Genomic DNA, 11,198 nt, shown 5'->3' with positions numbered 1-11,198 from the left:
ATAGTCGAATAATCTCAAATAATCAATTATGTGTTTACTTATGTATGATCATTACATAGTAGTTCATGAATTAGTGAAAACATTTGGAGATCAGATCATGATTCGTAATAATATTTATATCGGTAATCAACTGAATAAATCCATATCATAGGAAAAAGGGGGATTCAAAGATAAACGAAAGTGTCTTCATAATCTTGATTACAATCATCATTAGTTAATTGTTTTCTTAGTTTTGAGTTAATTAAGTAGTTAAGTTAATCCGAACTTGAAAAATCATAATAAAACCCCAATTTTAGTTATTGCTTTTAGATTAATTATTAGTAATTATTTTTATTAGTTGAATATTGTTCCATGTGTTCAATCCTCACTTACTTTTCTATATTATAAACTGACTAGGTACACAGCCTATAAGTGCATTAGTAGTTAAGTTAGGTTAGGTTAGAAATTTAAAACTGGTAGGTACTATTGCACACATCACATGTCGTTGAAGGTATAACGCCACGTCGTAGCCAACCTCGGATGTGCGTTTCTCAACTATCGAGTGTCATGCCGTGGCCAAGCCAAAATAAATAAATAAATAGTTAAAATCTCATAAATGAATACCTGGAAAGTGGATGTTACACATATATTCAAATAAACAAGTAAATAATTATTGCAAATAAACAAATTATCTATAGCAATTGTGAAATTCCCTAACTATTCATAGCTTTGATTAATGGGTTCCTAACCATCTACTATGGTCTTTGCTTTGTAAGGATGGAAGGAGAGGGTTCATCCATTAGACGATATGCTAAAATACTGAAATACATCACATATATGCTCATCTTTTAATTATGACCCACATAACTTGTATACTAACCCTAACAATGACTATTCATAACTTTGATGAAACAGATAATTCAATAACGATAATTAAAACAGGAACACCCTTTAAAACGTGTACTTTGGCATGATATTATTATTGGACCGAATGGATTAAAATTTCACAATAAAGAATATATTAGGGTTAAACTACAAGCTCTCTTACTTGTTGTAACGTCCCAAAAAATCGTCGTAAAAAATCATTTTTGAAACTAATTTTATAATCCGTAAGTCATACAAAACATTGTTTCCAAACACATAATCATCAAATAAGAGTATTCAAAAACATATTCCAATATAATATCCAAGGATGATGTGTACAATCATGCCTTCGCCTTACCCTGATCATATGATGTACTTGAAACCATGAAATCAAACTATAAGCCAAAGTTTAGTGAGTTCCCCCAAAATATCCCATACAACACTACACATACTAGCATGCATATGTATAAGCCTTCAGTTTTCCTGGACCCCTTGCAAGGCCTACAGTATGTCTGGACCGCTCTACCGAGCCTAAAGTCTACCAGACCACCTCACAAGGCCTACAGTAGTTGGACCGCTCCCGAACCTACAACTTGAAGTTGGACCGCTTCTAGGTTTATTGGCCTACCACACAAAGCACAACCGCCTCAACCCAACCATACCATGTTGACGCATAGAAATAGTAATCAATAACCAGCAAGTATAGGCAATCATATAGATCTACCAATCTAACAGATCACTACAACATGACAACATCCTATATACCACGATACATAACAACTGACTGTGGCCATGTCGTGGGGCTCCATTACCACGTCATGGCCACCAGGAATCCAAAATTTGAAATATAAATATACTTAAGAGACATACTTGAAACTTGGTGTTACACTTATGGGTAGACCTGACAAACGTGTCATGTCGTGTCAAGTTCGTGTCGTGTCAAGACATTAAACGGGTTGAGATGGCTTGACCCTAACTCAACCCGTTTAATTATCGTATCGTATCGTGTCAACCTATTTATTTTTGTGTCGAGTTTTTTGTTAAGGTTCAGACCTTGTAAATATGTTGTCATGTCGGATTGAAACATTTTAAAAGTTAGAAAGTAGGAATCAGAGAGACAAAAAGGAAAAAGTGAGACACTTGAGTTAGGAGGTGAAATGACAAAATTCATAGTAAGTTTTGAATGTAAAATAAAAAGAGCTAGAGTTGGGAAGCAAAAGGGATAGGCAGTGAAGAGTAAAATTAAGTGATTCTGAAATTTTGAATTTTACATTTAATTCTTGAAGTTTGGCCCCTACAAGTCTATAATATATAATATGTTTATAATATATATATATATATATATATATATATATATATATATATATATATATATGTCATGTTTGACAATTTTGACCTTAAATTTACCCGTTTAATTATCGTATCATGTCATATCAACCCGTTTACATAAATAATATTGGAAAACCCACTAATTTCGTATCCGGTTGTTGTGATGTCAAGTTTTCAGAGGTCTACTTTTGGGAAACATTTGACACAAGCAGTTAGTACATGGGGTGAAACCGAACACAAAATAACCTGCGGGTGGTATATAAACGGCAGCAATATCCTCTCGCAGCTTCTTCTCTCTGAGTCGATCGCCCAATTTCCCAATTCTTGCTCTACGGGGTTTCCGTCAAGCCCTTCACATATCTGCTTGGCGACGTGTTTCCTCATCGACAATTTATCCCGAAAAGTCCCTAATCGAACGAGAAGATTTTCGATTCCATAAAAGGTAAATTCGGTTTTGATTTAGGGTTCGGATGTTTTCTTATCATATCACTCTAATACCATTGTTTTCGTTGTAATCATAATCCTATTCTAGTTGGGTTCATTGAAATGTAAGACGTTAGATATGAACTACTTGTTAAATGAAAGAAAAGTATCAGAATCAGATTAGCCTAAGTTACGAAGTTCTTAAGTGTCATTGTTTTCACCGTATGAGTTCGAATATTCGCAGCTTGCAGAAAAGGAAAATAAGCTAAAGTTTTGTGTTTAGGCGTAGAACTGGTTGCTTCTTGACTTTGAAGAATTAAAGTTTTTAAAGCATACGTTTTTTATTTACTTAAACTTTAAAATTAGCGCTGACGTTGGTGTAAAATTTGCAACGAAATCTATATGGGTTTCAACAATTACATCATTCAGATGCTGAATCAATTATGCATTAGTAATTTACAAAATACTATGTTTGAGCTTCAAGATTGCATCATTGAAACATATATATAGCATACGAATTAGTAATCATTGTAGCTAAAAACTGTATGGATTCCATATATCTTCATACTGTAAAAGTATATGGTCTAATGTCTAGAGTTTTTCAGGTCAGTATCAAGATGTTCTCATTGAGTGCAAGCTTGATTCCAAGCTCCACCACCCAGCTAGGTATGATACTTTTGTGCTAAAACTAGGGTTTTAACATGAGGTATCGAGTTCCACATGCTAAAAATGCATGAATCCTAACTAACATTTGATATAAATTCATTTACAGTGAGATCAGAAGTACAGAAAGTGGGACAAATCAAGCCTAATGGTCATTGTTTGTTGCCTCCTAGACCACTTAGCATTCAGCCTGCAACATTTGGAAGACAAACACAAATTTCACAATTAAAATCTGCTGCTTTTATCTGTGCTTCAGCTTTGGTAAGTTCACTTTTATTGCAAATCACATTTAGAAGAATTTGTGTGGAGTTTATTTATTGATCTTGTTTTTTGTCAAATGCAGAATGCTAGATGTGGTGCAGAGCAGACTCAAACAGTCACACGTCAATCATCAACAATCACCATTGCTCCTGTTCAAGGTAAGATAATAAAGAAATTGGAATTTGTATTATATGTTTTTAATTTTCAAATCATGTTGTTTGAATGGTTTTTAACATGAAGTATGAAACCAGGGAAAGAGAAGTCTCCGGATCTTGATGATGGAGGGACTGGATTTCCTCCACGTGATGATGATGGTGGTGGTGGTGGTGGAGGTGGAGGAGGTGGGTGGTCCGGTGGGTTTTTCTTTTTTGGGTTCCTGGCTTTTCTAGGGTTCTTGAAAGATCAAGAAAAGGAAGGTGCCTATGGGGATGATAGGTGAAGATTGCATAAGATATGTGACTAGATAGTTTCCATTAAAGGAATATATTTTATTTGTGAATTTTAAGGAAATATCAAAGGCACTTTGTATGAATAATTTACCCTTTAGCATTGCCATTCATTACATTTTTTTTTGTATTGCTTTTGGTTGGAGGGTAGTAAAATTGAGAATGGAATAGAATTGAGGATTACATTGGAGTGGGTCTTATAAATTTGTTTGCGATCTAGGAATGGAATGAGTGATTCCTTATGGAATGAGAGGCTGCATCAAGGAAAAGACTTGGTTCGTTTCATTTTTATGGGGTTACAATAAAACAAAACACTGAGGTCGTAATTTTTTTAAGTTTATTTCTTCATTATTAGTAACTTTTGTCGTTTCATTTGTTGGATCAATTTTTGTAGCATTCACCTGTGGGTAGTTGCAAAAACTCGTATCCATTTTAGTAAAATATTGTCCTACATATTGGATCCATTAACATAAGGTAAACCCCGATCGAATAAGTTACATATAACATATAAATATCACATAGTATAGGTGTATAACAATTGCATTTCATAGTCTGAAGTATGAACTTGTATTAATAGGTTTTAAGTAATGAATCTTTGACAAAAAATGCGCAAATGCTTGTATGGAAAACGCTTTACCGCTTTTCTTTTGTCGACTTTACTCTCCTTTTACTGTCCCGACCATTATTTTTCCTTGATTTTCTCTCTTTACTTCAAAAATATATAAAAGATATATTCATGATTGTTAAGATCTTAAGTTTTTACAATTTTAAAATCATATAGACAAGGAAAAAAAAAAAAAAAGAATTCGATCATACAAAGATTGGTTTTATCCCACCACTATTTTAGGCTATGCCCTTGATACGTTTTGTCTCTTTAGTTTGTATTTTATTGTCAAGTGCTTAGTTCATTAAATATAGGAAATTTGTCATTTCTACTTGAAAATTTCGTGCATAGCATAAAAAGTTGTACATTCAACTTCAAATCAACCCTTAAAAGTTTGTTCATTCAACTTGAAATCAAGCATTGTAAATTGTCCGAAGCATTATAAAGCATCATAATTTTATCCATAAATCTCAAATTAAAGAGAGTGCATGCCCATTTAACTTCCTAGCTTGCAAGAGTTGCGTAGGCTTAAAAACAAACTCGCTATACAAAGCTTTATCTTTATCCTCATGCCCTAGTAGGAGAATTGCCCTTTCCCCTTATTGCTATGTGCCAATTCTGCCAATGTCAACTTCATATTCCATTGGTTGATCCGTCTGTAACAAATTGCTGTAAGCCAACTACTTTAGTCGATATATGGTCCCCGAGCATGTTAGTCCACTTGTGATATGGTTTCAATTAGAGTTTCAGACCCAGTGTCAAACTCTGACTCGGTCAGCAAACAACAAACATCCCCTAAGATACCTGTCAACTTAGACCAATCTTTACCAGCTACAATCTCCAACATCCTATAAATAAGTTTTAATATTCATTTTTCCAACAAAAGTTAGGACTTCGTTTTGAACAATAAGATTGTAGGAAGTGGTAACATGTTTAGCATGTTGCCACATAAGATTTTTTTGAAGTCACATAAGATGGAAAAAATGGTAGCATCCAAAATGTTATCTTATTTTTATTTTGGAAAAATAATAATAATAAAAGAGAAACAAGAAACAAGTCAATCAAAGTCATTTCCCTTTCCTTCTTTGTCTCTTCCCTCTCGTTATATGTTTGGCGAGCCATTTTTTGCGACTTCTTTAGCGCGTTTCAAGGGAATGGGTTTGGCAACCTTTAGTGAGCTAGAGGCGAGTCCCTAGTGAGGGCAACTCCCTCCGGCCTAAGAACATAGGAAAAAAAAGTCAAATGGAAACAAAATTGAGTCTTGAAAAAATATAATGGCATAGTTATGGATTAAATCACTTTTAAGATTGAAAATGATTCTAATAAAAAATACATTGTCAAATGTGAAGAAAAGAAGGAGGATTTTTTCAAAGTTTTTTTACTAGTTCCATTCCAGATAACAGGTAAACCTAGTAGAAAAGCCAAATTGAAAAATAAATTAAAAATAAAAAAATTGCAAGACCTATTTTAGAAAGAAAAAAATAACAATCCAGACAAAAACCAATATATACGTTCTAGTATACTATAATTTAATCTATTTTTTCTTAAAAAGAACTACTCCTATTTTAATCCATTTTTTCCTTTTCTTATACTAAACCCACAAAACTCAAGTCTATAACATAACTTTTTATTGATTAAAAAAAAAAAGCAAAATCATATTGATTGTGCTGTGGGCATTGGGCACATGGTGTAGCCAAAGTCCAAGTGTAGTGCTTTCTTGGGCCATTTGGCAGATAGATGGATCTGGCACAAGAAAATAAATCAGACAACAAGGCCACTCACATGCATGTTCTCTCCATCCCCATCCCATATGCTCTTTCTATAACTCCCTCGTGACCAGTGTACCATTCCATTCCTGATTTCGGTTCCATAAGGTATGAATTGCTTCAACTCTATTCTTTATGATTTTCTATAACGATACCCAAAATATGATTTCTTCATATGGATGAATGGATGGGTATGAATCACATACATAATCAGTTTGTATTGAAACAGAAACAGATCTCCAATGTGAAATCAAGTTAGATGGATCTTGTATTGTGATCGTTATTACCATTCAATCTTGCATTGTTTGTGTACTAACAGAAATCGTTTGTGACAGGAGATGATCAAATTTTATGATTTTCTAAATTGAAACAGATCTCCAATGTGAAATCAAGTTAGATCATAAATCTTGGATCTTATATTGTGATTTTGATTCCACAGCAACGTCTGTGATTTCGATTCAACAACAATAGGAGATGATCAAATTTTATGTGTTTATTATCTCTCTACTCCTGTGATCTAGAATTGAGTAAAACAATCACCTGCTTTGCTTCATGATCCAGCAATTGATAGCTAGACAGTTTTGAGTAAAACAATCTCTTTGTTTTATAAGTTTAATTTATATTACAAAAAATCATTAATTATTACATTTCATTTATATTGGAAAATATTTATCTATATAAGTTTAGATTATATTGGAATGCAGGAAAAGTTTCAGTTGGCATTGTTTAAATGCATAGACTGAATTTATGTTTTTCGGTATATATTAATTAAGATTTGCTTCTTGTGTTTTCTACCAACATTTGTTCAGAGAGAGAAAGAGAGATTTTTCTTTGTTCACGTTTGAGGAATGTTATTTTGATTAATTTTCGTTTCCTAATTTAGTTAATAGTAACTCCATCAACATGAATAATTTTCGTTTCTTAAATGGGTGGGTGGGTACAGACAGATTTTTCTTTGTTCACGTTTGAGGAAGCTCACACACAACAACATGATGGAAAGAATGAAAGATTCACCACCGAGAATGGAGAAACATGGTTCATACTTCTTACACATCTTCTCTCTTGAAAAACAAGGAACTTTTCAATATCTCATCTCAAGTTTACTTTTAAACAAAAAACCATTTGGCTTCCTTCTCTATTTCACTTTTACTATATAGACACTATTTTTTTTGACAGGGAGATGAGGATACGTGTAAATGAAGCCAAGCCAATCAATCATACCATATGGTATTTTTTGTATGTATAATAGATATAGATAAACTAAATTCGTGATTCATAAAAATAAAATAAAAAACCTGATAGCATATCTTGTTCAAAAACATTTAAAAAAAGAAGTGTCGCAAAACAAAAAAGAACTAGAGCATGTTTATAAAGAAAGCAAGGTAATGTAAGAAGAAGGTTTTGTTAATTTGGGAGATTAGTCGACCTCTTCCATCTTGCTCTCAGCATCAACATCAGCCTCCTCAAGGGCAGGGATGTCAGCATCGCCATCGACAGTGTCCTCATCAATGCTCAAACCAAGCTTCAACATCCTGTGAATCCTGTTTCCAAAAGTGTTTGGCTCATCCAGGCTGAATCCTGATGTCAGCAACGAAGTCTCAAACAGCAAAAGCACCAAATCCTTCACTGACTTGTCATTCTTATCAGCCTCAGCTCTCTTTCTCAACTCCTCCATGATAGAGTTCTCAGGGTTGATCTCCATCGTCTTCTTGCTAGACATGTATCCAGCCATGCTTGAATCCCTCAGAGCCTGTGCCTTCATGATTCTCTCCATGTTTGCTGTCCACCCGTATTCACCTGTCACCAAACAGCATGGAGAATCCACCACACGATCCGAAACAACCACCTTCTCCACCTTGTCTCCCAACACATCCTTTATCACCTTGCAAAGACCTTCAAACTTCTCCTTCAATGCATCCTGCTTCTGCTTCTCGTCTTCACTCTCATCAAGTTTCAGACCTTCTTTGGTTGCAGAAACAAGCTTCTTCCCCTCAAACTCCTTCAACTGGCCAACTGCATACTCATCAATGGCGTCCACCATGTACAAAACCTCAATCCCCTTCTTCTTCAGCTTCTCAAGGAATGGAGAGTTCTCCACTGCCTTCTTGCTTTCACCTGTGATGTAGTAAATGTCGCTTTGCCCCTCCTTCATTCTGGTAACATAGTCCTTCAAGCTTGTCATCTCATCTCCACTTTTGGTGGAATGGTAACGAAGTAATTCAGCCAACTTGGTTTTGTTTGTAGAATCCTCATGGATTCCAAGCTTCAAATTCTTGGAGAAAGCCTCGTAGAACTTGGCATAATCCTCCTTGTTCTCAGCAATCTCCTGGAAAAGCTCCACACACTTCTTCACCAAATTCTTGCGGATCACCTTCAGGATCTTGTTTTGTTGCAACATCTCTCTGGAGATGTTAAGAGGAAGATCCTCGGAATCAACGATTCCCTTTACGAAACTCAAATACTCCGGAATCAGCTCTTCACAGTTGTCCATGATGAAGACACGACGAACATAAAGCTTGATGTTGTTTGGCTTCTTTTTGGTGTCGAAGAGATCGAAAGGTGCTCTTTTGGGAACAAAAAGAATGGCTTTGAATTCCAGTTGACCTTCAACTGAAAAATGCTTCACGTTCAAATGCTCCTCCCAGTCATTTGTCAGACTCTTGTAGAAAGCAGCATACTCTTCCTTTGTAATCTCTTCTGGCTTCCTCATCCAGATTGGTTTCTGTTTGTTGACCAAAGACCATTCATGAGACACTTCCTTGATTGTCTTCTTCTTCTTCTCTTCCTTCTCCTTCTCTTCATCAACTTCCTCAACCTTGCCTTCCTCATCCTTCTTCTCTTCTTCGTCTTCATCATCAGAGATTTCTTTTTCTGTGGTCTTCTCAACCCATAGAGAGATTGGGTAGCTGATGAACTCTGAGTGTTTCTTGATCAGATCTTTCAGCCTGCGCTCTTCAAGGTATTCAAGCTGGTCTTCTTTCAAGTAAAGTGTCATTTTAGTCCCTCTTCCAAGGACTTCACCAGAAGTATCACGAGTCACTGTGAATGACCCTCCGGCTTGAGACTCCCAGACATACTGCTCATCATCATTGTGCTTGGTTGTCACCACAACTTTGTCGGCAACCAAGTAAGCAGAGTAGAAACCAACACCGAATTGCCCAATCATGCTGACATCAGCGCCGGCAGTGATAGCTTCCATGAACTCTTTGGTTCCGGATCTTGCAATGGTACCCAAATTGTTCACCAAATCTGAGATTGTAATTAAAAATTGTTACAGGAGAGTTTCATAAAAGTTAAACAGATTATAAAGAGACAGGTAGAGTTTGGATTATAAAATTACTCACCAGCCTTGGTCATTCCAACTCCGCTATCAATGATGGTCAATGTGTTTGAAGCTTTGTCGGGGATAATATGGATGAAAAGCTCAGGCTGCCCATCTAGCTTACTCTTATCAGTCAAGCTCTCAAAGCGAATCTTGTCCAGAGCCTATAAAGAATGTTCGATGTTAGGTTACATTTTTAAGAAATGGTCATAACAAGAATAACATCCAAATTAGAATGCAGATGACAAAATTGCATGAAGAAAGACATAGACATACACGTATATATACACGGAGACCATACACTTCAACTACAACAAAGAACATACTTGTTTGAACCTAAATACTGCAAACATACACGTTTACATCTAGAAATGTAGACAATTGTAAAAACACTTAACAATCGAGAGTAATCAAACTACTTATTAGGCTATATTATTGGGTAGTTACTGGACATGATTTTTCCTCTACTAACTTGTTACAAAAGCCACCAGAAACAAAGGAATTGAAAACCGTCAGGTAAATTAAACGAAGCTTAGCACCTTCTTAGACAAGGTTATAGCTTATACAACACTTCGCTAGGTAGTTGAAGCAGTCATATGGTATATTAACTACAACCTACAACCTCCGGTACATTTTAGCACAGATAACAGACAGCTATGAGAAAAGCACAATTAGCATAATAGATCTATGAAAATCAATAAACGTTTAATTGTCGAATCATATTAGTTTAAATCATAACCTATGCTCAACGGATACAAAGAGACAGAACATACATAAAGCATGGGAAAAAACTCACAAATAAAATTAACAACATATAGGAATGAGATCGGACAAGTTAAAAGGCCATAGATAAACGATCCACTAGTGTAATCAGGAAACAAAAGCGAGAGGAAGACTTACATCGGATGAGTTACTGATGAGCTCACGGAGAAAGATCTCCTTGTTGCTGTAAAAGGTGTTGATGATAAGACTCAACAACTGGTTGATCTCTGCCTGAAAGGCAAACGTCTCTGTGTCCCCCATTGACAAGTTTACTTAATAAACAAAGAATCGCAGAGGAGAAGAAAGAGATTTTGAATGTTAGGCAGTGAGAACTCGATGATGGAGTAGATCGAGAGAGGAGGCGGAAAGGATATATATATAATGACCCGTGGAGTTAGGGTTTGTTGACGGGAGGTTATTCTAGATCCTTCTATACAGGACGACCGATGACTTTTGATTATGTAAATTAAATGTGACCCTTAAGTTTCGATATTTGCATACATGCCTTAGAATATATGCTTTTTATTCGATTTTAGACCACTTTGTCACTCTAAGAATTTAGTGCATCTTGTCTCGTATAATCAAATAAATACAACCTTTAAAATGGTTTGCTGATAGAAAAGAATGTTTAGATAAAAATCTAATTATATATATATATATATATATATATATATATATATATATATATGGAATTATAACAACCAAATTTGTAATCCAATTTGCAAAGTATATTAACTGAAATTAGTATATAAATGTACAAGAACGAATATTTTTTGGAA

General features: G+C 35.1%; 2 protein-coding genes and 1 long non-coding RNA gene across 4 annotated transcripts; 2 read left to right on the top strand and 1 right to left on the bottom strand.

Annotated features, from left to right (window-relative positions):
* Window positions 1–2,425: 2,425 nt before the first annotated feature.
* LOC111888175 (protein FERTILITY RESTORER RF2, mitochondrial) lies at window positions 2,426–4,083 on the top strand. Of its 2 annotated transcripts, none has more exons than XM_023884304.3 (5): window positions 2,426–2,614; window positions 3,206–3,261; window positions 3,368–3,519; window positions 3,602–3,677; window positions 3,771–4,083. In XM_023884304.3, exons 2-5 carry the CDS (start codon window positions 3,213–3,215, stop codon window positions 3,956–3,958), a joined length of 465 nt encoding a protein of 154 aa, XP_023740072.1. In that variant the 5' UTR covers window positions 2,426–2,614; window positions 3,206–3,212; the 3' UTR covers window positions 3,959–4,083. The 2 variants fall into 2 exon arrangements, with proteins under 2 accessions (XP_023740072.1, XP_023740071.1); XM_023884303.3 differs by having other exon boundaries at window positions 2,438–2,614; window positions 3,201–3,261.
* Window positions 4,084–6,180: 2,097 nt separating this feature from the next.
* On the top strand, window positions 6,181–7,750 carry LOC111888107 (uncharacterized). Its single transcript, XR_002849061.3, has 2 exons — window positions 6,181–6,443; window positions 6,671–7,750. It is a non-coding gene; the product is annotated as an uncharacterized LOC111888107 (long non-coding RNA).
* Window positions 7,592–10,785, bottom strand: LOC111888106 (heat shock cognate protein 80). The gene is made up of 3 exons (XM_023884215.3): window positions 10,558–10,785; window positions 9,680–9,821; window positions 7,592–9,584 (listed from the first exon to the last, which is right to left on the bottom strand). The coding sequence occupies exons 1-3, from the start codon at window positions 10,678–10,680 to the stop codon at window positions 7,753–7,755; spliced, it is 2,097 nt and encodes a 698-aa protein (XP_023739983.1). The 5' UTR covers window positions 10,681–10,785; the 3' UTR covers window positions 7,592–7,752.
* Between the last annotated feature and the right edge of the window lie 413 nt (window positions 10,786–11,198).

Source organism: Lactuca sativa, chromosome 9, assembly GCF_002870075.4.
Source record: "Lactuca sativa cultivar Salinas chromosome 9, Lsat_Salinas_v11, whole genome shotgun sequence".
NCBI lineage: Eukaryota > Viridiplantae > Streptophyta > Magnoliopsida > Asterales > Asteraceae > Lactuca > Lactuca sativa.
The sequence above is the reverse complement of the archived record's forward strand: the minus strand, read 5'-3'. Positions and strand labels throughout refer to the sequence as shown.